General features: G+C 46.5%; 2 protein-coding genes and 1 pseudogene across 14 annotated transcripts; 2 read left to right on the top strand and 1 right to left on the bottom strand.

Moving 5' to 3' along the window:
* Nucleotides 1-813: 813 nt before the first annotated feature.
* On the bottom strand, nt 814-19,519 carry Pan2 (poly(A) specific ribonuclease subunit PAN2). Of its 13 annotated transcripts, none has more exons than XM_076920606.1 (26): nt 19,372-19,519; nt 18,352-18,750; nt 13,402-13,571; nt 13,181-13,301; nt 12,949-13,026; nt 12,327-12,594; nt 10,904-11,246; nt 10,616-10,712; nt 8,890-9,006; nt 8,626-8,745; nt 8,269-8,397; nt 7,962-8,161; nt 7,657-7,805; nt 7,431-7,537; nt 7,158-7,256; nt 6,978-7,048; nt 6,736-6,877; nt 6,285-6,455; nt 6,091-6,150; nt 5,558-5,648; nt 4,273-4,430; nt 4,040-4,183; nt 3,736-3,915; nt 3,073-3,166; nt 1,724-1,921; nt 814-1,431 (listed from the first exon to the last, which is right to left on the bottom strand). In XM_076920606.1, the coding sequence occupies exons 2-26, from the start codon at nt 18,631-18,633 to the stop codon at nt 1,397-1,399; spliced, it is 3,624 nt and encodes a 1,207-aa protein (XP_076776721.1). In that variant the 5' UTR covers nt 18,634-18,750; nt 19,372-19,519; the 3' UTR covers nt 814-1,396. The 13 variants fall into 13 exon arrangements, 12 of the variants coding, with proteins under 12 accessions (XP_076776721.1, XP_076776727.1, XP_076776724.1 ...); XM_076920612.1 differs by having other exon boundaries at nt 6,285-6,428; XM_076920609.1 differs by having other exon boundaries at nt 7,669-7,805.
* Nucleotides 19,520-23,321: 3,802 nt separating this feature from the next.
* Il23a (interleukin 23 subunit alpha) lies at nt 23,322-26,200 on the top strand. Its single transcript, XM_076920605.1, has 4 exons — nt 23,322-25,041; nt 25,260-25,361; nt 25,626-25,772; nt 25,869-26,200. The coding sequence occupies exons 1-4, from the start codon at nt 24,880-24,882 to the stop codon at nt 26,046-26,048; spliced, it is 591 nt and encodes a 196-aa protein (XP_076776720.1). The 5' UTR covers nt 23,322-24,879; the 3' UTR covers nt 26,049-26,200.
* Nucleotides 23,328-23,428, top strand: LOC143436519 (U6 spliceosomal RNA; annotated as a pseudogene).
* Nucleotides 26,201-27,441: the final 1,241 nt, after the last annotated feature.

Here is a 27,441-nt window from a genome sequence, read left to right as displayed (position 1 = left end):
TAGCCTAGCCCACCGTGAGGATGAAGCTCAAGTAGTGCATGTGGATACTGCATCAGTTCAGGTGCGCTAGGACTTGCAAGCAGATGCAATTAGTAGTGGGAGAGAAACCTAGGTTTCAATGTACAAAGATTTCATGACACAGCAAACTACATTTCCCAGGAAGCACTGCAGTACCACTCTGCCTGTAGCTACAGGTCTTTTCTGGTTTTTAAAAAACTAATTGTTATTCTTTCTTGTGCCAAATTAATAAATTACTGTCCTTAGGTATGTATTGGGAAGATCATTTTTGGTATTATATGCCTTTTCAGGCAGGTTCTTGGAGATTTCTCAAATTTATCCTCTGAGGGTGGGGGTGAGTATGCTATGTTAAGTTTAATATTATTAGCTCTCAGGCTGTGAATAGAGGAATTCCCCTCTGATTTCCCAGCACATCGGTGTTCCTGTCATGAGTGAGTGTCTTGCTGTGTAGCCCAGGATGCCTTGAACTCAACTCCCCGTCGCAGACTGGCTGGGAACTGTGGTTCTCAGCTGCTTGGCTGTTAGGATAACAGGCTGATACCATGCCTGACTCCTCAGGTCTTAAGATAAACTGGGATTTGTGAATGCTTTATGTATTTAAGGTGCTAGGCGACTACAGCAAAGACTGAATATTGTCCAGCGGAAAAACAATTATGTTCCTCCTGGATCCATTCATTCTGGGACTCCAGAATCTTCATTTCTAGGTGTGGATCTCAACAGTTTTTATTTTCTCATTGTTTGGTTAAGTTAAAGCAAAGAAAGGTAGACAGAAGCCAAAGAATCCCACACCAGTGATTTTCTAATGAGATAAAAATACTTTTATTTTATAAAACATGCTGTTTTAAGCAAATTTTTTAAAAAATAAAACAAAACTCGAGATAGAGTGTATGGAAGACAGATACTTCTCAGCTGTGGTCAGGAATGAAGCCAGTAGCTCAGCTTCCTCCACACTGGTTTGATTGGCCCATTGAGACTCTACAAGCTGGTCCACCCAGACACCATCTCGAGCAGCTGGGTGCTTGAGCTGTCTGGATCTCTGTACCCTGTAACTGTCCAGAACTTCGGTTCGCTGGCTGGCTGGGAACCGAGAGTTCTGGTTCTAGAGCTCTTCTGTAGATATCAGTTACCCAGGATATTTATTAGGAATACCAACCACTCCTCCTGGGTCACTTTAGGCTTTGTTTCTGGCCCACTGTTTTGCAGAGGATAAGGGGGACTGGCAGCTGGAACCTTTGCAGCAATGCTGCTGCTTTCCAGTCCTATTAATAGCACCATCTGTAGACCCTGAGCAGATCCAGTTCTGGAAGTGGACAGGGTAAAGCCGACTTGAGAAGCCACCTCTCAGTTCTGGGGACAGAGCACTGAAAGGAAAGGCAGCTCACAGTGCCAGCACTGAGGAGAAGACAGCTGCGTCTGTGAGAAGACAGAATCACGGAGACCAGGGTGAACAAAGAAGGCACCAGGATACTCCCTATGCAGGAGGAACATGAGGGAAGGTGGGCAAGGCATGGACCTTCCTCAGATTTGGGCAAGCAGCTACACACCAGTGTCTCTCACTGACTATTTGAAACACTGGGTGATGTGTAAACTGTTAGAGGCTTCACGAGCAGGTAGGAGTATGTTATAATCATGAGGCAGTGTACAAGCTCTACATACATCATCAAAACCTACCCAACCCAGTCCCCCTGCCTCAGTGCAGCCTTACTCTTGGGACTTGTCTGGCTTTCAGGCTCAGGCACCTTCCAGTCCATCTTTCGGCCCTTCTCATAGAGGCCCTTGAGCACCTTGTGGAAGGACTCGGGCTCAGTACCATTCTTGCTTAGCTCCAGATACTTCCGGTAGAGTTGAAGGGCTGTGCGGGCATCCTCAATACTGTCATGGGTCTCACCTTGAATCTTCAGGTCTGAGGTAAACACAGTACTTAAGGAACTCACAAACAAGGCACCTCATTTCTATCCTGGCACACAGAAAACTCCCATGCAGCCTCCCAGTCTCCTAGAAACATCTTTTCTTATTTTATGTTTATGAACGTTTTGCTTGCATTTACTTATGTGGTGTGTATGGGAGTGCATGGTGACATGAAGGTCAGAAGAGGGTGTCGGATTGCCTGGAACTGAAGTGACAGATGGTTGTGCGCTATCACATAAGCACTGGGACTTGATCCTGGGTCTTCTGCAAGAGCAGCAAGTGCTCTTAACCAGTAAGCCAACTCTTCAGACCCGGAAAATGTCTTCTTAGTGATAGATCTAACTGAAACCATTAGCAGAAAAAAATGGTAATTCTAAGTTGAGAAATAACTTTTCTTTATTCCAAAATGTTTCCTGTTGTCTTGTTGTTGTAGGGTTTTTGTTTGTTTAAAGACAGGATTTCTCTGTATAGCCCTGGCTGTCCTGGAACTCAGACTGTAGACCAGGCTATCCTTGAACTCAGACATCTACCTGCCTCTGCCTCCTGAGTGCTGAGATTAAAGTGTATGAGCACCGCCTGGCTTTTGTTGTAGCTTTCTATTGATGTTCTTGTTAAGACAGTATCTCCTCTACTGCCCAGGACAGCTTCAAACTTACACAGTGGAAAGCGTCAGCCTCCTTGTGCTTTCTACTCTTCTTTTTTAAAAAACCAAAAAAACAAAAAACCAAGGCCTTTTGTAGACCAGGTTGGCCTTGAACTCATTATGTACTGAGACTAACCTCAAAGTTCTATTTTTTCTGTGTCTCCTGAGTTGGAACTCTCGGCAGGCATGTGCACTATGTCCAGTTCCATGTGGTGCTGGGCCCTGAACAAGGACTCTACCAGATGAGCTGTATCCCCTGCCCCCTGATGTTTTCTTTTGTTTTTTATGAGTACACTGTCACTGTCTTCAGACACACCAGAAGAGGGCATCGGATCCCATTACAGATGGTTGTGAGCCACTGTTTGGATGCTGGGAATTGAACTCAGGACCTCTGGAAGAGCAGTCAGTGCTCTTAGCCGCTGAGCCATCTCTCCAGCCCTCTTACTCAGTTTTCTACTCTTTATCAGTTCTTACTATAGGGTACACAAGGTAGAACAACTCACCTAGAAAGTACCAAGCAAGGAATCGTAGGGAAATCATTCGTTTTCGGGGCATGTGGAACAGATAGACTGTATCAAGAACTTGGTCCTTGGGCACCTGGCAGGGACCAGAAGAACAGAAGCCTTGAGACAGATGATCCAGAACCTCCCATTCTCTGAATTCAGACATACACCCCAAGAAGCCGAGTAACTTTGAGGCCAGCAAGGTGGCTCAGCAGGTAAAGGCATTGCCACCAAGCCTGACAGCTTTCTTTCAATCCCCAGGACCCACATGATGGAAGGAGTCAATGTGCACAAGCTGACCTTTGACCTCCACACACACAACTTGGTACTTGCAGGAGAAGGTGTGTATGAGTGCACACACACCAAATAAATGTAATTTTGTTTTTTAAAGTATGGTGAGTGAATGAGGGTGGTGGGAGCAAGCTGGGTAGGAAGAAGGCTGTATATGGAGGGGACAGGCATGGTATATATGCCTTAAGTCCTAACACTCAGGAGGAGACAGGTGGTCCTCTGTGAGTTCCAAGCCAGCCTGCTTTACATAATTAGTTACAGGGCAGCCAGAGCTACTTAGTGAGTCACTGTGTCAAAACAAAAACAAACTAACCAAACAAGAAACAAAGGACAACAACAAAAGCTACACTTTGAAATAAGTCCTGCCCGAACCATGAGGTTGATGACCCGGAAGTCCTTCTGTAGACCATGACCCACAAACTTGACTCCAATATCAATGAGAAAGCGAAGCTTTAAGTAGGTAGACTTGAGAGTTGTGAGGTGCTTTGAGGAAATTTTGGCATCAAGGTCTCCTGGCTTTATCCCCGAGTACTGAGTCAAGTAATCTACTACCTAGGAGTAGAGAAAAAGACAAATCACTGGGCAGGAGAAGGTCTCTTCCCGCCACTCTTCCCAGGGTTCTTCAGCACTCTGTGTAAGCACAGGGTTGACGTCGATACCCCTCGTATCCTCATACCTGCTCCTGCGTGGAGATGTAGTCATCAATGAAGGGGATACCCTCATTAGGCCCTTGGCCCCGAACACAGGTGATCCTTGCTACTGACATCTGGCTTGGCTTAATGGTGGACTTGGTGCCATCACTGCGTAACTCTGCTTCTTCCTGTGTCACAAGGGTTAATTTGGACACCAGAGAAACACAATTCCTAATATCCTCAGAGTTCCCATGTCCCATCTTTTGGCTCTGGTTACCTCATTAAGAGTGACAAACTCAGCATCAAGGCCTACCAGGTCCCCAACCTGAGGCATCTCATTCAGCATCAGTGGAATAAAGGTAGTATGTGTTTTCCGTTGCTTCCGTGCCAGCGAGGCTTCTGCCAGCAGCACACTAGCCTCAATGGGGTTCTTGACTGGAAAGAGAATGCAGAAAAGACTGGGGAAAAGACTAGGGGGAGACTGCAGGATGGCTGTTCAGAGGCTGTCCATCTATACTGTGATCTCTTGATAAACAAAGCATATGGGGACAAGGAGTGTACCTGGGCTGTGAAGTCTACAGCCTGAGGCTGACCCCCAGAATCCACATGGAGGAAGGAAAGGACCTACTCCCACAAACTCCTGATCTCCACATTCTGCTGTGGTACACATACTAATGCACACACACTGAGTAAATTAAACTGTAATTAACAAAATTAAAAGGAGACTGTTTTTGGTAACACAACAGATCAAATCAGAAAATTATCAAGAAACAGACCAAGAAAAAGAGAGAATAAGGTTTTTAGTTTGGACCTTAGCTACACAATCCAGAAAAAACAAGCTACAGAGAAACTATCATTTAAAGGTACCAAGCTGGTACCTCTGAAAGAGCTCATGCCTATAAGAAGAGATAACTACTTGAGGGTAATGGTTGGAACCGAGGCCAGCTGGCTAAGTGGATAAAGCACTCACTTCGCAAGCCTGGCAACCTGAGTCTGGTGTCTGGAATCCACATACACATGGAAGGGGAGAATTAATGTTACAAAGTTGTCGCTTGGTCTGTACACACACAATAATAACAATAAACAAACAATAATAAATGTAATTTGAGAAGAAAGCTAGCCTATGGTGGCCATTCTCATTCAGACCACTACAAAAGAGGACAGGAATGTTCAGAATCTAAATCTTAACCTAAGCCACTCTTATCAAGTGTCCTTCACACCACCCTCAGAATTTCCAGCTACAAAATTAGTTAATTTTGTTTTGTTGTTTTGAAATGGTTCTTACTCTATAGCTCAGGTAGGCCTTGAACTGACTGTGTAGTCCAAGTCATGAACTCATGGCAATCCTCCTGCCACAGCCTTTTGAGTGCTGCGATTACAGGCATAAGCTACCATCCCCAGCCAGCTTCCAAACTTAAAATCTGATCAGCAGTAATTTCTTTAGTATCCCTGGAGGAGTTAGCACCAGCTACCAATCCTGACTACTAAAAAGATGTCCCCCAGGCTTTCTCCTGAGTCCAACTTAAACTGTCTACACCTCTGGGCCACTCCGTGTCACTTACTGTTCAGGTTGTATCTGGAATTGAGATTCCTTTTGACATAATACAGGATAGCAGGTACTTTCCAATTCATGTCAAACTGCACGGCTTCATACTAGAGGAGACAGAACACAGGGACTAGAGGGGTAGCTCGGTGGTAGAGAGCTTGCCAATTGTGCCTAAGGTTCTGGGTTTAATTCTGAGCACTGCCTCACTCTCTAAAAAAGAAAAAATACTTGTGTCAGGACTCAGGTGCTGTTTTTTAAGTCTCCTGATGCCATTTATTCCCAAAGCTTCTCTAGGTTCATCATGAACCTTCCCAGCATTCTACAGGGGCCCGAGAATAAGAACACTAACAGACAGGCAGATGAAGGGGATGTGGACTGTAATTAATCCTGCAGTCACGGCTGCCTCTAGAGGCTGAGGCAGAAAGATCACAAGTTGAAGGGTACCCTAGTCCTCACAGTGAATTCAAGAACAACCTGAGTCACATAGCAACCTCAACTCCATACCTCCCCAAAAGAGTAAGATGGGGAACAGAACACGTCTTGATTCACCTTATCAATAGGTTCAATAAGGAAGTCATTGAAGAGATACCACTGCTGGTGAGTCACGCCCTGTGCAGGGAAAGAGCCAGGATAAAGTCAAAGTGATAGCTAGCTGTCTCCTTTCCAGGAGCTTGGGGACAGACTTAGGACTGTGCTGCAGCCACCTCCTCCAGGAACACTCTTCTCTGTGTCATTTCACTCACCTCCTTGCGCTGGTGGTAGGTCTCGCCGACTTTGATGTGAGCCACCAAGCTGCCTCCTGTTCGTGAGTCCCGGATGTGTACCACAGTAGCCATCAGGTCATATACATAGACACCATGCTCCTCCTCGGCCCTGGCTGGACCCCACTGTGAGGGGGCACCCAGGCTGCTAAGCTAAGTTTAAGAATGGGTTGTGGGATGGGGGATGGGAATAAAGGGTAGAGGGTAGGGAGTCCTGGGAATGGGGAGCCAGGGTAGGGTATCTCCATTTTAGCCCATCTATGACTTCCCAACTCTAAACTGAGTTATTCTAGACAACCCCAGAACTGGCAAGCGGTCCATTTTATTCCTTCCCTTGATCCTCTAAGGTCCTCCATCCCCTGCCCTGCCTCACCTTCCGCCCGCCTTCGCTCCCTCAGTCCCTCTCTTCTTCCCACTTTTCAACCGCCTGCACCTCATGCTCATCAGCCCAGTTGCAAACATCCAGCCCTTTGTTCTTAGTCATCTTCATGCGGATGGAAAATGGAAGCCAGACATTCTTCAGCTCCTCAATGGAGGAACAACGCAGAAACCCCTCTGGACTCCTCAGCTCCTTCCTATTAGGACAGAAGTGGAAATGTGCTCTGGAGACATGTAGCCAGTGAACAGTGAATCAGCAAGTAGTTCCACCATCTGATGACTCTAAGATGCACCCACCGATCAGCTAGAGCAAACTCCTTGCTCTTCATTTCCCCGCCAAACTTCTTTACCGCTATTTTGAAGGCAACCTAAACACAAAGGAAAGAACATATTCATATGCAGAAGTAAACGCAAGAGATAAAGACAAAGGAGTCCTTCGAAGTCCTGCTCAGTACCATGGTCAGTCATGGTCACTACCTCAGCTTGCAGTCTCCAGAAATCAGCCTCTTTTGAGCTATTCACTTCACAATTAATGACAAGAATATCTGGCAGATGTCGGATGTTGCGGGTCTGAATCTGAGAGAAGGAAACAAGAAATGGCAGAGTCTACAGAAAAAAATAAAAAGCCTAGACAGGATTTGTAAAAGTGGAGTTCTTCCCACTCCCCATACACCCCTGGGAGGTGGTGCTAACACTGGCATGCTAGACCCTGCATGAGTCCTCAGAGAAGCGGGACCCCAGCTTACTCACTGTGGGCTGGTACTTCTCACAGTTGTCACACCAGGCCTGTGTGTTCTGCTCCAGGCAGATACTTCGCTTCAGCACCTGAGCAAAGTCATAGTTCTTCCCGGTTTTATCTGAGGAGACACTCAACACTTCACTCCAAGCTCTCCCTTCTACCCACAGCCTCCCAAACCACTCTCTGTGAAGTTACAAGTTATCTGAGGGAGCCTCCCAACCCAGGTGTGGGGTATACCACAGATGCTACCCTCAGGGTAGGAGAGTGTGAAGAGCAGGGTGGACGAGGCCCGCACAGTCTCGCTGCCGCAGCGGCAGAGGCTGCAGTTCTCCATCTCACAGCTGAACAGCTGCCCGATGACAGAGTCCCCTGATGAGCAGAAACTGCTGAGAGAGGTGAGGGCAACACACACACATTCGCGAACGCACGCACACACACACACACACACACGCGCGCGCACACACACACACACACCGAGTGTTAGAAGGCCTTTGAGTCCCGGGGGCTGGCTTTGGGGGCTTTATTCTTGTTCAGTTCCATACCTGCCTCCAGCACCTCGATAAGCCTGGGGTACTTCCAGCTCCTGCATATCCTGATGCAGCTGAGTAAGGATGAAGCGGTTCCACCTCTGGATGAGCCTGGCCAGACTGCCCTTGCCTGAAGCCTCATCTGAGTCGGCGAGGATGAGCCCCAGTGCCGAGGCCTCAGGAATGGTTCGGAAAGCTCGGAGGAAATTACTGCCCTGGAAGAGGGTTGACGGAAATTTTCCGTCTGCACAGCCGTGCCCTTTTCAACCATCCACCTTCTGTCCCTTGCCGTTTTGAGTGTCCCAGGTCTTGGAGGACTGACCTGACAAGGATCGCCACGAGAGAGGTCAAGCATGTGGAAAAGGAAGCCAAGCTCACACGCCAGGCAGAACTCCTTCTGGCAAAGGTGGTTCTGGATCAGACAGCGAACAGGCTCCAAGAAATAGAGCACCTGGAGGAGGGAGCAGGAGAGCTGGTACGGGGAATTGGGAGCAGGGGAAGATGGGGAGGGGGCGTTCTGTGAGCCACTGGGTACGAAGTATGACTCCAGTGAGGCAATGGAGCTCACAGAGGAGAGACAGCAGTAAGAGGGAGGGTACACAGTAGAGGAGGGACTAAGGGGCAATGGGAATATGGAAAGCAGGAGGCATGTGCAGTCTCAGGGAGAGCCAGCCCTTACCTGGATCATGCAGTTACAGTAGGCATTGGGGATGTGAGGCTCTAACCCAGCAAACAGAGTCTTATTGTAGTGTTTGAAATCAAAGTCTTCCAGTCCTAGCTTGGAATATTTGATGGTTACCTAAGGCACAGATAGTTTGAGCAGAATGAGGACAGAGGGCCTCCCGGGCCTAGACTTGTGGAGGAAGCCTTTATGGACTGCATTCAATTCCGTGCCATGTGATTCCCTTTCCCCACACTTCCCACAAGACCGTGTCCCCAGCACCTTCCGGTACTTCTTAGAAACTGTGTGGAGAGGCTCCTCTTCTCGCCCTGTGGGGGACTCTGCGACTTGACTGAAGTTGTCAAATTCATGGTCTGACTCCTTTAGTCGATAGGGAATCTAGGGGTTTTGGTTATTCGTTTTGTTTTGTTTTGTTTAAAAAAAGAGAGAGAGAGAGAGAGAGAAAGAAACTCCATTGGATTGTTTAACATCTTTGGCTTCCTCTTCTTTTTCCTTTCTGGTGTTTTTTATTTTGTTTTGTTTTGAGACACGGTCTTACTACGTAGCCCTGGTTGGCCTGGAATTCAGTATGTAGACCAGGCTAGCCTTGGACTTCTACCTTTGCCTCTTAAGTGTTGGAATTAAAGGCATGTGCCATCACACTTAACTCTGTTTTTATTTTATTTATTTTAAATTTTTTTTATTTTAAATTTTTTTTATTTTTAATTTTTTTGAGACAAAGTCTCATGTAGCCAAGGTTGGCCTCAAATTCAATATATACCCCAAAAGCCCTTGAACTGTCCAGCCACCTAGGGCTGGGGTTGCCTTTGTATGCCACTTCACCCAGTGCCTATTTTATTCTTTTATTTTTCCTGTTTTTAAAGCTTTATTTCAACATAACAATGCTTACAGAAATATATTCACATTGGTTAATGGAATGCAACTAAGTTTAATTTGTACATGATTTATGATTTTAAAAAAATATCAACCCTGCCACCATCTACTTTATTTTTATCTATTACAAACATATAAAAAGTCTTCCATCAAAATGCTGCCAACAAAGAAAGACTTTTGGTTTACCTTAGGAAAGCAACACAGATCATACTGTAGACAATTACAAAATCGGGGCAGAGTTCAGACCCAAGTTCAATTTCCAGATCTCAAGACAGATGAAGATCCAATTAATAAAAGTCATCCTCTGACCTCTACATGTGCTTGTGATACATGCATGCCTACACTCACTCACATACACATTTATACACTTTCACTAACACACACTTACACTCATACATTCTCACACATACATACACTCTCACACACATACTCTCACTCACTCACACCTGCTCACACACACTCTCACATACACACTCAAACATGCAAATATATATACGTGTGTGTGTGTGTATATGTGTGTGTGTGTAAAATGTTGTAATGTTACAATGTCACCATTTATTTCCTGAGACCCCCTCTAAACAATTGTTTGTTTGTTTGTTTTGTTTTTTGAGACAGGGTTTCTCTGTGTAGTCCTGGCTGTCCTGGAACCCACTCTGTGTAGACCAGGCTGGCTTCGAACTCAGAAATCTGCCTGCCTCTGCCTCCCAGGTGCTGGGATTAAAGGTGTGTGCCAGCACTGCCTGGCTCCCTTTAACAATTGTTATCTTCAGCATCTTCCTCCTCCTCGTGGCCCACCTGCCTGCCTACCTCATTACACTGCTCTCAACTTCTCTAGCCTACAGCTTTGCTTTGGAAAGCTCTGGCACAGAGTGCTCATAACATTCATTTGGCATTTAACAACAAGATATAAGTAATTTCTGATGGGAAATTGTTGGTTTCTTCAACCAACAACCGAATAAGCATCCTAAGGGATAAGACCGTATCACCTATGTATTAGATATAACAAGCAAAGCTTCCTGAATTCTGTTCACATGTCCCAACCCTTTACTGTCTAAAAACAAAACAAACACTAGTGAGAGACAGGAGAACACAGTAGGCTCGCCTCAGAACACACCTGGTTGCGCAGCCTGGTGCGAGGGTTGGGAGCATAGCCAATGAAGCCCACTTTCTTCATGGTTCGGAGAATCTCTGCATCCACAGGTGGTGCTCGCCTATAACCCAGTGTAGTTCTAGGCTTGAGGGGCCATGACAGCCACCCAGGCACTTCCCAACCCATGGGTTCAGAAGAAGAAAAAGCATTTAAGGTAGACAAAAATACCTATAGCAGTGGAACAATAGGCAGGCTAGCAAAACCTTCCATATCTCCCCCCACGACCCACTCCAGCCCAGCAGTGAGTACAACCTGGGAGCAGGAACAGAGTTGGCAGCAGGCCAGTCGGAGAGCAGCGTGTCAGTGGTAAGTGGAACGGGAATAAGGGAAAGTGGCAGCAGATCCTGGTTCCAGTCCAGAGGAGGCAAAGAGTCCACAAGACAGGGCAGAGCAAATTCAGTCTCTCGGGAGTAGGGGTTGAAGGACGGCTCAGGGGAATCAGTCCAGAGATGCACACAGCCCTCGGAATCCCCAAAGGCCAGGGCCTGCTTGCTGGCTGACACGTCAAACGTCATTAGCAAAGGTCCCACGGGATTCACATGGAAGATGTCGGCTGGGTTGGCCAGGCCTGTGGGTTCACAAAACTGGCATTGACCTAGGAGGAAAAAAGGGACAGACCAAGTGAACCCTGGAAACTGAAAGGGAAAACCCCTTTACCCTCTTCTAATGTCAGTAGAAACATTAATCAAAGGAGGGATACAGGTACTTCACTCCCGGCAAAGGCACGTCTCCAGTTAGTCCACTTAGTCCCTTTGAGAGGGGTTTCTCTGTGGAGCCCTGGCTGTCCTGAACTCTGTGGCTCAGGCTGACCTTGAACTCAGAGATCCACATGTCTCTGCCTCTTGTGTGCTGCTATTAAAGGTGTGTGCCACCACACCCAGCTAAGACTTACATGTGTGGCTCTGTGTTGGGATATGCACACCAGTGCAGGTGCGTGCAGAGGCCAGAAGAGAGCATGAGACCCACTGGCGCCTCCTACTGTAGGTGTTGGGAACTGAACTCAGGTTCTCTACAAAATACTCTGAATAGTGAGCCATGAGCCATTTTCTCAGTCCCCATCTTTTTTGTTTTTATTTACTTTTTGGTGCACAGGAGATTGATATCGTGTAACAGGAGATACTATTTGGTGTATAGCACCTGGCACCTTATGGGCAATCACTCTGTCTGTAGCTCTGGCTTGCCCTCTTTTTCTTTCTTAAGACAGGACATCACTGTGTTGCCCAGTCAGGAATTGAATTCACTATCTTTCTGCTTCAACCTCTCAAGTAGCTGGGATCACAGGGCTGTGATCTTTACTGTCTTCTGTGCTCCTTAGACCCATTTCTAAGCAAACCTAGATGAAACCGTGGGAGCCTGGTGGGCAGTTATTTCTTTCCCCAAAAGAGAGGTATATGGGGTTACTTTTGATGAGCTGGGTCTCAGCTTACGACCCTGTCCTACCCAGTGCTGCCCCTGTCCTACCCAGTGCTGCCCCTGTCCTACCCAGTGCTGTCCCTGTCCTACCCAGTGCTGCCCCTGTCCTACCTACCCAGTGCTGCCCTTGTTCTACCCAGTGCTGCCCCTGTTCTACCCAGTGCTGCCCCTGTTCTACCCAGTGCTGCCCCTGTTCTACCCAGTGCTGACCCTGTTCTACCCAGTGCTGCCCCTGTCCTACCCAGTGATGCACCCATCCTACCTGACTGGGAGATGATAGCAAGGCGGGAAGTGTAGGTGGGGATGAAACGCAAGAAGGCTGGATCCACGTGCACTTGAAGTGGTGTGATGGCACGCATCATGCGCAGGTCATACACCTTGAGGAAACGGTCACAGGCCAGGCCAGTGAGGCGGCTGGAGAAGCCGCAGGCAGCCAGCAGGTTGCCATGAACATCAAAATCTGACAGACTCCCTGAGAAGGCATCAAATTCATGCTCCACTTTAAAACTACGGAGGTCTCGCAGAGAAACCTGAAGAAGAAAAGACCTGTTAGCTGCCAGCTCTGTGAGAGGGAAGAGACCCCACCACCTACTTAACCCTGAGAGAGCCCTGCCAGAGAAGACCAAGGTTCTAGGATACTGTCAGAGCAAACAAAGGCAGAAAGAGAAGCCCGGAGCTGGAAAGGATGACCCAAAGAATTCATTTGCCCTTTTGCCTCCAAGGCACCTAGCTGTAGAAAACACCAGGACCCAAGATAATCTCAACACAGTAAGCAGGCCATGACTTAATCCCTCAGAGCCCTCACCTCTCACCCACAGGGAAAGCAGACCCCAGCATCTAGTGAAACAGGGCCCATGGTGGGGACAGACATGGAATCTGCTTACCTTGCCAGATGTGTGGCCACAGAAGAAGAAGCGATTTGTCTGTCTCATGATGGTTACTCCGGGTGTCTCAACTGCATACTGGAGAGAGAAAGAAGAGAAGCTGGTGAGAGGATTTCCCATGACTAAGACAGAGAAGTCACACCCACATCTCAACACACTACAGGCCTAGCAGAGCCTTGCCATGACCGCAGTTCCCCCGTGGGTCTTTCCTGGGCACGACCCAGACTCGTACCTTTTGAGTCTCCTGGACGGTGTTCAGATCAATCTCCAGTACATGGTTCTGCAGCCCACCAACAAGCAGAGTGTTGTTGTCTGTCAGTAGGAGACTGTGCATATCCTCGCTCTCATCCAGCCTATGTGAGAAGAGCCAACAGGACAGGATATCACCGGCTGCCAATCCTAAGGCCTTCCTGTAATTTCCCCCTTTCCCAGCTCAACTGAAAGGCCACTTACAAATAGTCAAATATAATGAGCCCCCCACGGGCCATGTACTTGAGGTTGTTCTTGGTGAGGAAAAGGATACCGTTCTCCAGGCTCTGGATTTGCCGAATGTCATCACTGCCGTTGACCTGAAAGGATGAGTAGCGCTCCAGAGCTGGACCGAAGAAGGAAGTGGCGTGGCCCTGGAGAGGATGAAAACACACACTTGGGTGAGGCAGGGGCATGGCAGACACTTGCCAAGGATGGAGTATTCCTCAGATTCCCTTTCTGTCTAGACAAGAGGCCTAAGGGTAGGGACTAGTCAATCTTAGTGATAAAGCAATGATTACTCTACCTTACATTAATGCAAATCATTATTTTTGTAAATTATTTTTTAATTATTAACTGAAACATTACCTATCATTACGGTCATAGTTGAGAAAATGAGGGCTTATATAAGTAATTATTTTTAAATGTTATTTGTATGTGTGTGTGTTTCAGAAGGGCTGGAAAAGGGAACCAGAACCCCTGGAGCTGGAGTTACAAATAACTGTGAACTGACACATGGGTGCTGAGACTCTAACCCAGATCCTTGGGAAGACAACAGGTAATCTTAACCAACCTGAGCTGTTCTTCAAGCCTCAAATTATTTTTGTTCCCCCAGCACAGAATACTTATATAAACCCTCATTTTATTCTAAGACCGTAATGATAGGTAATACTTAAGGTAATTAGAGATTTGTTTCTTCAGAAGGCCAGGGACATAAGCTGATCCTCCACTGGCCACTTGTTCCATGGTCAAGTTTTAGGGTGTTTTTTCGGTTCTTGATCTTTTTTATTAAAAAAAAAAAAAAAAAAAAAAAAAAAAAGATCTCATACAGTCCAGGGTGGCCTGCCTAAGCCCCCACTAAGTGCTGACATCAGACCTTGCTTCATGGCTAAACCTCTTTTGTTGTTGCTTTTTGAGGCAACGTCTCTCTTGGCTGTTCTGGAATTTGCTATAAAGACCAGGTTGGCTTCAAACCCAGAGACCTTCCTGCATTTGCCTCTGGAGTCCTTGTTTGCTTAAATCTTAATCTCTACAGCAAGTGAGCAATCCATACTGAGTCAATGGTTACAGGCCAGAACACAAACACTGTGAAACACCTCCCCTGCTCTGGCTTATCATTCACTCCAGACTTCTGCCTTCTTTGCTCTATTGAGAGAGGGTCACACTATGCAGCCATGGCTGTCCTGCCTCTGCATCCAGAAAGGGATTAAATCTGTGTGTCACTACCCATGGCTTCCCCTCTTTGGATCTCCTGAAACATGTACCTCCTCACTTACAACCTTGTTTGCTCTCAAAAAGTTTTTAATTACATTTGTGCTTGAGTTTTTCTTTTGTTCTATTCAGTACTAGGAATCAAACCTAAGGGCTCACATATGCTAGACAAGAACTTGGCTTAGCTAGGTCCCCAGCCTTTTTTTAACTTAATTTTGAGATAGGTTCTTGCTACATAGTACTTGCTGGCCTGGACCTTATGCAATCTGCCTTGGTTTCTCAAGCATTGATATTGCAGGCATGTGCACACCTTGAATCCCATTTCTTTCTTTTTTTTTTTTTTTAATTATTTATTTATTTGTGAGACAGCCCTGGCTGTCCTAGAACTCACTTTGCAGACCAGAGTGGCCTCAGACTCACAGAATCCACGTGCCTCTGTCTTCTAAGTGCTGGGTTAGAGGTGTGGACTACCATGTCCAGCCTTGATCGTGAATTGTTGTGTTTTGTTTTTTAACTGCTCATTCCAAACCTAAGCCTTACAATCAAGTTCTGGTACCTAGCAGTTAGCTTACTAGTTTCAGAAGGTGGGGATACAGCTCAGCTGTAAAACACTTGCCTAGCATATTGTAAGGTCCTGGCCTTAATACTGAAGCACTGGAAAAGCTGAATTTCCCCATGCCTTCTGCATATGGACTAAAGGATCCCAGGGCCTGGGGGTGGGAAGATACTAAGATTGAATCCCAGGGCCTCTTGCACTCCAGGCAAGTACTTATCACTGATTCACATCTCATTTTGTATGTTCTTCATTCTGCTGACAAAGGAACGAGTGCCTAAGTGAGTGAATAAGAGTGAATAAGTGCCTACCTTTCAGCTTTCACCCCAATATACTTTTTGCAAATTGCAAAGCTAGGCATGGTAGTGCATGCTTCAAATCTCAGCACTGAGGAGGTAAAGGCAGGCAGATCTCTGAGTTGAAGTCCAGCCTGGTCTACAGAGTGAGTTCCAGGACAGCCGGGGCTACACAGAGAGAACCTGTCTTTAAAAAAAAATAAAAAGACTAGTTCAACTAGACACAGTGGTATATGCCTGAAATTATAATCACAGCTTAGAGATTTATGCAGGAGTCATTATTGGTTACAAACCAAGTTCAAAGCCAGCCTGTGATTTAAAAAAAAAAAGGTAAAAGACAAATTATTCAGTATATTGCAAAGATGGCAAGCAACAGAGTTACCCAGTTGGCCCAATACGTTCTAAGTTCTTATAGTTCTGCATGCTGTTCTCAGCACTCTATACAATACCACAGAAGTGTATACTAACACAGCCTCCTGCATGCTGTGCTCACCTGTCTATACAACACCACAGGAGTGTATACTAACACAGCCTCCTGCATGCTGTGCTCACCTGTCTATACAATACCACAGAAGTGTATACTAACACAGCCTCCTGCATGCTGTGCTCACCTGTCTATACAATACTACAGGAGTGTATACTAACACAGCCTCCTGCATGCTGTGCTCACCTGTCTATACAACACCACAGGAGTGTATACTAACACAGCCTCCTGCATGCTGTGCTCACCTGTCTATACAATACTACAGGAGTGTATACTAACACAGCCTCCTGCATGCTGTGCTCACCTGTCTATACAACACCACAGGAGTGTATACTAACACAGCCTCCTGCATGCTGTGCTCACCTGTCTATACAATACTACAGGAGTGTATACTCCTACATGCTGTGCTCACCTGTCTATACAACACCACAGGAGTGTATACTAATACAGCCTCCTGCATGCTGTGCTCACCTGTCTATACAATACAGGAGTGTATACTAACACAGCCTCCTGCATGCTGTGCTCACCTGTCTATACAACACCACAGGAGTGTATACTAACACAGCCTCCTGCATGCTGTGCTCACCTGTCTATACAACACCACAGGAGTGTATACTAACACAGCCTCCTGCATGCTGTGCTCAACTGTCTATACAACACCACAGGAGTGTATACTAACACAGCTTTCCCTTCCTCTTCACTGATTCAACATTTTTGACACCGAGTCTCATAGAACACTGGCTGGCTTCAAAGTCAGTAAAGCAGCCAGAAATGACCTTGAACTCCTGGTCTTCCTGCCTGTTCCTCCCGGTGCTAGGACTTTGTGTGTATAACATAACATTCCACATACACACCTATTTTCAAAGACTCAGTTCAGCTGTTCCCTTTGCCCTGGTGGCCCTTTCTAACCATTCTATAGCTCACTAATGCTCAATTTCCCCACTGATATTTAAGGGCAGGAGATCACTTGTTCTGGTGCCTTTCTCTGCTCACCATACTGTGAGTTCTATAAGGGCAGGAACTGTTTTGGTAGTAGCAGCTGTTTTGAGACATGGTCTTACTATGGTAATCTATGCTGACCTGGAACTTAACCATCCTCCTGTCTTACCTTCCAAGTGAGGGTTATAAGGTGTGATCAACCACACCTGTCTAAGATCTGTGTTGTATTCTGTTTTGTTCCCTGTGCCCAGCACAGCAGTAGACATGCCTCACTTACTGAACTGAATACACCAGTGAAAAAGTTCATTTCTCCTAATGGAAAAACAATTTATAACCCCATAAAATTGTAAATAAGCAAACCAAGGTATTACAGAGACTATTTGGTTTCATAGCATATATTAATACACATTTGAAAATTAACACTGATAACTGCTTAGACTAACATCAGAAAGAGAAGACAAAATAATTCTAATAGGTATCCAAAAAACATTCATTAAATATTCTGCAATTATAAACCAGCTGTGGTGCATTCCTGACACACCAATACTTTGAGGTTGAGATAAGGCTGCTCCTACTTCAAAGCCACCCTGGGGGGTGTAGTAAGTCCTAGATCAGAAGGTTCTACATAGTGAGCCTCTGTTTCAAACTCCGACCACACTCCCAATTCTAAATTGGGTTAAAAAAACAAAACAAAACAAAACAAAACAAAACAAAACAAAACAAAAAAAAAAACCCTAAAGATTGTGTATGGATGGCTATAAACTAAGGGATGGGTACAGTTAATCAAAACATGGGCTGAGCTCTGCTGGTGATATGCCTATAATCTCAGCACCCTGGAGAGGATGGTACGATTGGAAATTTGAGGCCAGCTTCGGTTGTAGAGCAAAACCTTATTTTAAAACAAAAACAGGATTCAATATGGTGGAGTTGGTCCAGTGCTGGCCTGCTGTGCATGTAACCCTGGCGTTTATCCCAGCACGACATACACTGAATATGGCTTTGGTATCCATATTCCCAGCACTCAGGAGACAGAGGCAGGAGGATCAGAAATTCAAGACCATCCTTGGCTATACATAACGTTCAAGGCCAGATTAGGATGGAGGAAACCCTGTCTTAAAAAACAATGAACAACAGTCAGATATGGTTGATAAACTCAGCACTTTGGAGGCAAAGGCAGGAGGATTGCTGTGAGTTCTGGGTCAGCCTGGACTATAGAAAGAGATGTTGTCGCAAAAACACAGTTAAGTGTTGGGTGAACTGGCAGAGTGGAATGCCTTATGAGACCAAATACATAGTTAATCTCTGGAGCCCCAACTCCTTCTCTTGGTTTGAGAGACCCAGCTAACTCCCATCCCTTCAACTCAGTTTTGACTCCCTACAAAAAGCTATCCTTGGGCAATAAAGATTTCTCATACACCTTTTCAGCCTTCAGAAAGGGGTATAGTTCTTACCCCATGACTCCCCACCCACAGCATCTCCTCATGTAAATCAAAGTGGGAGACAGACACAGGTACTCCCACGTCAGCCACCACGCTGTGCAACTCAGAGTAGACACCTTCCATTATGTGCACTGACTCCTGGACAGGAAGAGCCTCCAAGGCCACTCCCTCTGGGTCCAGCTCCACATTCTGTAGCAAACTTGGATTCAGGTGGGCATCCAGGACCGGGTCCAAGGTAGAATGCATAGCTGGGGAAAATTCGGCCAGTCCAGGATCCAGACCCTCAAAGTTCATGACGGTAATGGCCGCTGGTCAGACCTGAGTCACACCCTCCCTTGCCACGGTTCCTACAGACACCTGACCCAGCCTTCAGCGGGACAGCACCAGTGAACCTAGAATGGACATCCTGGCCTGCAAGGGAAAGAGGCAGCTCAGTCAGGGATAGGCCTAGGCACTGCAAGTGTCTTCTATGTGGGCAGGACAATGAGGTAGGCAGAGGGGATGAGACTGCTGGGCAAAGAAGGAAGCATGCAAGCAAGGGGACACGGGTAATGCTGTACAGTGGGACAACTGTGTCCCTTAATCTGCACCTCTAAACTTTCAAAGTTCTCTACCACCCCACCAAATGATCTAATTCATGACTTCCCTTTCTCCAGAACCACAAGATGAAGGGAGCGGGTATGATAGGGGCTGGAGTTTGGTCGAGAGCTCTGAGATGCTTGTTTCCTAGAATTGGACATGAGACAAAGGGGCTGGGCAGTGAAGGGAGCAAGACAAGTCAGTTTCCCAGAATCCTTTACAGTGGTTACCCAGCATTCTCCAGGGGGTGGGTAACAAGAACGGCCAGTTACCCACAAACGGGGCGGGGGTAAGGGGTTAAGTAATGGAAACGGATAGCTACCCAGAATTCTTTGAGCGAACCAGAGAAACTGGTTACCCAGAATTCTCCCCCAGCGCAGGGGACGGGAGGGGAAGGATTAGGGCAAAGGTCAAGACGTGTTCCTGGGATGCTTACGGGGAATGGGTCATTACCAAGATTTCTCCATGGCGGATATTTTGGAGCGCGTGGAATTCAAACGAGTAGGGGGTAGAGAAAGCGCCGTCAGCTCCGCGGGAAATTCCAGTTTCCCTGCTACTCCCCCGCCTCTAGCTCAACCTAACACAAGCAAGACGGACGGCGGATTGGCAGCCATCGCTACCAATCAGCAGGGGCCACGGGCTCACCTCAGCCAATCAGAAGGAGCCAGGTACAGGCAGCTCCGGAGAAGGGTGTGACGTAAGCTCCGCCAAAACAAGGTTACGGAATGCCACCGGGGACAAACTGAGTCAGGCGCGGACCTATTTGGGGCTACGAAAAGTAATCCCTTCACTCTTAAGCTTTGTTAAACAAAATTAACTTTAGACTTGGAAACCAAGCTTTTACGTTCCCCGAATAGGAACTAGATTAAGGGGCGCCAGAGGCTAAGCATTGGGACTCGCCCGGTGGGTATTCCCAGCGTGGCCTTCATCATTCCCGACGTATATATCTTCATCTTGCTGTGCTTGTGAGCCATTCCAATACCTCTGACCCCGTGCCCCCGAAACTCACTGACATTTCCTATGACTTCTAGATATGGGGGGAAAAAAGGAAGCGGGAGCCTGATTTCTAGTATGGCCCAAGTGGCCACCTTTTCTTTATTTCTAAAGGCATCCATCTGAAATTCCCATCCATGTTTGTATCGTCCCCAGAGGTCCCCTAATTTTCCCAAGAAACAAGTCTCCTAGATTGTCAAAATTCCCCTAGAGCGTGGAGCTGGACATTGACCCTCAGAGAGAGATAAACAGTAAACTGAGTCAACTGAGCTGTAGCAGTCAGTCATTCTGAGGGATTCTTGACTAACCTCCACCTCAAGAGATCCTACTACCTCTCCTGTGAGAGTATGTCACCGTGTCTAACAGATTCTGGGGTATTGACTGTGTACTAAAGTGCTTTGGAATTGGTCCAAGCTGTGACATCCTTAGGTTGCTCAAACTCGGCTGTCATTTCTGTTTTTAAAGGCCCTGTATCGATAATGGTCCAAGCGTACAATCCCTGCATTCTTAGAGCAGAGGCAGGAGACCCTTACAAATTCGAGGCCAGCCTAAGTTACACCTGGCAAGGACCAGGTTTGCTATGGGAACGCAGTGAATATCTCTTTCAACAAACAAAATGCATAAAGGCCATATTGTGGGATGTCTGTGGAAGAAAGTTCTCACCAATAATAAACTTTTAAAGCATTTCTTGGATCAGGCATAGTGGAGATATATTTGTAATGGCAGTAATCCTGAGGTATAGGCAGGAGGATTAGGGTTCAAGGGTAGCTTCTTCTAGACAGCAAGTCCCAGGCTAGTCATACTTGAGACTGTCTCAAACAAACAAAAACCAGGCTAAGTGGGATACTGATCCCACCACTCAGGAGGCAGGATGGATTTCTGTGAGTTTGAAGACAGCCTGGTCCTCAAACATAGTGAATTCTAGGCCAACCAAGGCTACACAGTGAGACCTTGACTCAAAAACCATCCCCTTCCAAATAAAAATGTCTTTCTTTTCAAAAAGGTGAAAGAGACTTTCAAGATGGTACAGCAGGTAAGGGTCTTACTACAAACTGTCAGGATCTGAGTTCCATCCCTGGGACTCACTGTCTTCACATACATACTGTGGCACACATACATAATAAATAAATTTAAGTCTCTCTCTCTCTGTCTCTCTCTCTCTGTGTCTTCCTCTCTGTCTTCTCTCTCTCCTCTCTCCCTCTCCCTCCCCCCATTCGTGTGTGTATGTGTAAGTGTGTGTCCTCTGCAGCATTGTGAATTCCAGGCCATCTTGGACTACCTGAAATCCTATCTAAAAGAACAAAACAAAATAGTAATGGGGTGGGCAAGGAGACATAGGCACTTGGATAGTCCACACACCAAGGAATCTTACACCAAAATAGAGAACACCTAACTCAAAGGATCTCTGGCCTCACAAGTCCTTAGATTCAAATGATCCTACAAGAAGCTCTGTACTAAGAGGCCTAGACAGTCCCTGCACAGAAATCTTCATATTGAAGGCTCATAATTCCTTTTGTTTGTTTTTCAAGACAGGGTTTCTCTGTGTAGCCCTGGCTGTCCTGGAACTCACTCTGTAGACCAGGCTGGCCGCGAACTCAGAAATCCCCCTGCCTCTGCCTCCTAAGTCTGGGATTAAAGGCATACACCACCACTTCCTGGCTTTTTTTTTTTTTTTTTTTTTTTCATAATTCTTATAATTGAAAGAGACCTCACAGACCCATGGAAGTTAAGGAGCTTGAGATACTTGGAAAATCAGTTACTTGTTTTGTTGAGCTAAATTTTCACTAGGGAGCCCAAACTAGCCTTGAGTTTGTAATCCTCCATTCTTATTGACCCCAGAACTGGGTATACAGAAAGGTGCCACCACATCATACTCAATAAACTACTCTATGAATCAAAATCTACTTCCACTTGGGGTTCCTCACAGAATCCAATATGATGACACAGTAATCTTAAATGGAGTCAAGCAAGGTAGAGCATATCTGTAACCCCAGCACTTGGGAAGTGGAGGCAGGAGGATCAGAAGGTAAGGTCATTCTCAGCACAGAGAGATCCGAAGCCATTCTGGGCTGAAAAGAAACTGTCTAGAAAACAAACAGACAAAACAAGAAACTCAAGTGCAGAATATAAACTGGGCCTAATGCAGGTCTATAATCCTTGCCAATAAAGCTAAGTTAGGAGACTCAAAATGTGAAGGCCTAAGCTGGGTGTGGTGTTGCCCAGGCCTTTATCCCTGGCGAGACGATGGCTGGTAGAACACTTGCCTAGCACTCGTGGAATATGAAGCCAGGTTGGAAGACCAGCAAGCAACTTGAGGTCAATTTCTGGAACCTACACAAAGGTGCAAGGAGAGGGCTGTCTGGACAGAGTTGTCCTCTGATTTCCACAGGCATCCTGAGGCACACATGCACCTGCACACACATAATAATTTTAAACAATATTTAAAAGTAGAATTTTGTGGTCAGCATGCAGCTAGCTGTTTCCCAGCTCTGTGGCCTTTGTTAAATGACTTATCTTTGAACCTCGGTCTCCCCAGTAAATCCATGGTCTACTATGTACTACATAGAATTGATTGAGACTTACGTTAGTGCTGGTAAAGTGCTTAGACCAGGTACACATCACAAAGTGAGAGTTAGATACGAGTTAGCCATCATTGTTAGCTGTAGTCATTAACCTCCTGTGGGGAACGTCAACTGGATTTGAAGTCTGGGCATCCGTCTGGAAAGGCCTGTCTAGGAGTGTCTTCTGAATGTGATTTGCATAACGGTTGAGGGCCAGCTGACGTCAAGGGCTTCATGAAGTTCTAGGTCAGCTGCAGCCTTGGAAGTGGTTCCAGCTGCAAGACAGCCACTGTGGAGTCGCCCCACCAACCCAGCTTCCTACTCAACTGCTAGAGCGCCAGGAAGTGAAACAGCTGAAGCCCCGAGCCTCCGACTCACCCGGTCAATCTCTTCCCAGCTCCATTTCCTTATCTTTCTCCTCACCCTTTATCTCCTATCTGTTAGGACTCTCAGGGCTGTGACAAGACATAGCAAAAGAATATGAGATGTTGCACGAAATAAAGCAGACTCCCCTATGCACTATTCCATTTACATCTGTGTAGACAAATCATTTCTCCCCCAAACTGAGCTAATTCTCAGATGCTGGAAATGTTTCATCGAAAGGTAGGCAGACTCATCACAGAATCCTAGTAATAATATTTGAACCAGAAGCTTCATATGGGCAGTTTAAAATAGTTGCTGGGCGGTGGTGGCGCACGCCTTTAATCCCAGCAGCCTGGTCTACCGAGTGGAGTTCCAGGACAGCCAAAGGCTATACAGAGAAACCCTGTCTCAAAAAAACCAAAAAAAAAAAAAAAAAAAAAAAAAAAAAAAAAAAAAAAAAAAAAAAAAAAAAAAAAAGTCCCAAAGGGTACTTGCTTCAGCAGCACCCTACTAAAATTGGAAGGATACAAAGAAGATTAGCATGGGCCCTGTGCAAAGATGAAATGCAAATTCATAAAGCATTTTATAATTAAAAAAAAAATAGTCTTCAGGCAGAGGTGGTACACAGCTTTAATCCCAGCACTCAGGAGGCAGAGGCAGGGGGATCTCTGAGCTCAAGGCCAGCCTGGTCTACATCTTAATATCATCTCTAGATCCTTTCTGTATAATCTATCTGATATTTTTGAGCCATGAGTTCTAGGACTGTCAGGGATACACAGAGAAACCCCTATCTCCAAAACCAAACAAGAGTCCTAAGTGAAAGGGGACCCCCCCCCCCCATTGAGAACTTGTCGCTCAGAGGAAAAGTTAACTTTTGAGAGCCTGCTGTGTGGTCATCTATGGCCTCACTCTGACGTCCAGATTGTTTGGGGACCCTCCACTGGGGTTGGGGGAGTCCCGGCTTCAGACCACCCTCTCCTCCCACGTCCAACCTCTCTCTCCTAGCTGCTTCTCTGAGTGTTACATCATGGAAGGTGATGAAATCAATCAGCCATCAGTGGATTTTACCCGTGGATGCAATAGGCTGAAAGGCCAGCACGGGTCATTGTTGCTGTACTTTCAACCACCCAGAACTTCTGTCTATGCTTTCTAGCTATGTGGTGGGAGCAGGGGCTGCAGTGTTTAAGTTGGACTTCCAGTCCTCGACTCCCTGAAAAATCATTACCTAAATCCCGCAGAACTGATGGCAACCGCAGGCTAAGCGGGCTGAGAAATGAAGAGGCTCTCAGTCAGCATTCTCACCCGGGGAAATGCCCTTTCCACAGTGAGGTCTGATGGGGCCAGTCGTTTCTTACTGCCCCTATGAGGCTTCTCAGATCACAACATGCTTCTGTGGCTACTGTCACCTTCAAAACCAGGATCACCCAATGAAAAGAATATGGAGAGAAGGAAGTGCCTCGGTCTCACACAGAAGGCATCACACAGGAACCAAACTTCGAATCTGAGCTCACCATGGGATTTGGAGATGAATGAGTGCTGTTTTGGTTTTTCCTCAGGCAAGAGGAAGTGAGGAAATCAGAGTGGGGTTGGGTAAGAATAAAGCCTTGAGAGGCAAAAAGTAATATCAGACAGATTACACAGGAAGGAACTGGAGATATTCATTTAAATGTCCATTACTTCCCTGCCCCTTCTGCAGACATCTGTGTTCCTGGAGAGCATGACACATGTGTCCCTACCTAGGCCTCTAGCCACAACAACCTCACCACTCATTTCCCCTGGAACAGAGGCGCATACCTGGGCTCTCCAAAGAGGGAGATGATGCAGGGAGGGGAATCCCACCTGCTCTGAGTCACCTGCTCATGTAAAGGGCGGGCCTTACAGTGCAGGGACCTTAAAAAGAGACTGTGAGACAAAAGGAAGAAATCAGGAAGCAGCTTAGAATTCGGACTACAGGGTTAGACTCAGAGTGAAAGGAGGCAGATAGAGGGTCCACAGGCCTAGTGCAGATCACAGAGCCAGCCAGATCTGAGAAGCAGGCAACAAGATGCTGGATTGCAGAGCGGTAATACTGCTATGGTTGTTGCCCTGGGCCACTCAGGGCCTGGCTGTGCCTAGGAGTAGCAGTCCTGACTGGGCTCAGTGCCAGCAGCTCTCTCGGAATCTCTGCACACTAGCCTGGAGCGCACATGCACCAGTGGGACATATGGTAAGTGTCAGCTCCTGGAACCACGCAGAAAACCTTCCCAAGCCCTCCAAGGGTGTAGGTTTAATGTAAGCTGTGACCCTGGGTAGATCTGGAGGGTTGAAGGCCATCATGGAATGAAAGAGGACAGAAGTTGGGGCTTCTGGGAGAGTCGTGAGCCAGTGGTTGAGTGGAATGCAAACCTGTCCTTCACCTCACTGGTCCCACTCCCTCCATTCCAGGATCTACTAAGAGAAGAAGAAGATGAAGAGACTAAAAACAATGTGCCCCGTATCCAGTGTGGAGATGGCTGTGATCCCCAAGGACTCAAGGACAACAGCCAGGTACCACTAAGCCGAAGTTGGTGTATCTAGAAGGGAAGCTAAAGGAAGCTGGGTATGTCATCATGACCATTTAGCTATGCATGAGATGACAAGGAGCCACAGAGGGCTGGAAGCCAGCCTGAGCTGCGGGTAGTAAGTTTAAGGCCAAAGCCTAAGGTAGTGGGATGCTGTCTAAAGAAAGAAAAAGGAAAAACAGAGGAAGAAAGGAAGGCAGGGAACTGGGAAAGGGGACCCATACGCCTTTATTGCTTTCTTCTTTCCCAGTTCTGCTTGCAAAGGATCCGCCAAGGTCTGGTTTTTTATAAGCACCTGCTGAACTCAGACATCTTCACGGGGGAGCCTGCTCTACTCCCTGATAACTCTGTGGAACAGCTTCATACCTCCCTAATGGGCCTCAGCCAACTCCTCCAGGTATGAACTAGGGATCCGGAAGATGGGGCTAGCCAGTGTCTGAAACTAGGAGCTTGGTATCTGGAATCCTTTCTGACTGTGTCTTGTGTCCTTCAGCCAGAGGATCGCCACTGGGAAACTCAACAGATGCCTAGCCTGAGTCCCAGCCAGCAGTGGCAGCGCCCCCTTCTCCGTTCCAAGATCCTTCGAAGCCTCCAGGCTTTTGTGGCCATAGCTGCCCGGGTCTTTGCCCACGGAGCAGCCACTCTGACTGAGCCCTTAGTGCCAACAGCTTAAGGATGGCGCCTAGGTTCCCATGGCTACAACCATAAGACTAATCTATCAACCCAGACATCTACAAGCTAATTAACCCATTAGGAAGTGTTCCTGTTTTGTTCGTTTTGTGTGAAGGGCAAGGGCACCATTATTAAAGAGAAAACCACCCCCGCCGCCCCCCCCCCCCCCCCCGCCCCAGCAGGCAGCTCACTAGAGGAAGGAGAGGGAGAAGAGGAACGAAGTCATCCATCCCTTGGCCTTGGAAGCTGGCAAGCTTGGCCAAAGGGGAAGGGGGAGGTGGTATTAGAGAAACTGTGAGAAAGCCCAGAGCATCAGAAATAGTGAGCCCAGGCTTTGGCCAGTAAGAAAAACAAGATAAAGGGAACGTTATACTTTTCTGAGTGACTCAGGGAAATGTGCAGACTCACAGTGCTCCAGACAGAAGCTTGGTAACTGCCTGCTTAGTCTCTCAGTTCTAACAGAATCTAGTCTCTAAAAACTAACAGAACTACCAATACAGACTGACATGTGATGCCGACCTGTGACAAAGCTGCATATTTATTAAGTGGGAAGGGAAATTTTGATATTATTTATCCTTGTAACAGTTTAGAGGATTGTTATTTATTCTATTTATAAAGAATTATGTATTTTTTTCAATAAAGATTTATTTATGTGGCTCTCTTGGTCTAGTTTCTAAGTATAGTTGGGAGAGAAAAGAGATGGGAAAAGTAGGGCCATAACAATATGAACCCCTTCTACTCTGACATCTCAGGTCAAAGGACTCAGAGCATCCTGAGTTCTGAATGGACACATTTGTGTTCACTGAATGACAACATGGGAGATACCATGCCGGAATATGTTGTCTTTTTTGACCTGTATGTGTGATGTCCATGTATGTATATATAGGTTCACTTTTGTGAGCATGTGCATTCTGCATTGTGGAGACCAGAAATTGATGTTGAGTGTTTTCATACACACACACACAGTCTCACTATGTAGTCTTAGCTGGCATTGAACTCAACACAGATCTGCCCTCCATCTCTTTAACGCTGGTGTTAAAGGTGTGTGACACATCTCCCAGCTTTGTACCAAGGCCTCTCACTTGAACCTAGCTTAGCAGATTGATTGGTTAGCAGACTGAAGCTACCTCATCAGCTTGCTTTGGAGATCCTGTCTCTGCCTCCCAAGGGCTGGAATTATAGGTGGGGAATGAGCTCCAATCTCTGGTCTTCATGTTTGTCTGGCAAGAACTTTACCCACTAAACTATATCCACAACTCCCGACTTCGGTTTTATTTTATTTTAAAGATTTATTTATTTTGTATATATGAGTACACTGTAGCGGTCTTCAGACGCACCAGAAGAGAGCATCAGATCCTATTACAGATGGTTGTGAGCCACCATGTGGTTGCTGG

Source organism: Arvicanthis niloticus, chromosome 22, assembly GCF_011762505.2.
Source record: "Arvicanthis niloticus isolate mArvNil1 chromosome 22, mArvNil1.pat.X, whole genome shotgun sequence".
NCBI classification, from domain to species: Eukaryota; Metazoa; Chordata; class Mammalia; order Rodentia; family Muridae; genus Arvicanthis; species Arvicanthis niloticus.
The sequence above is the reverse complement of the archived record's forward strand: the minus strand, read 5'-3'. Positions and strand labels throughout refer to the sequence as shown.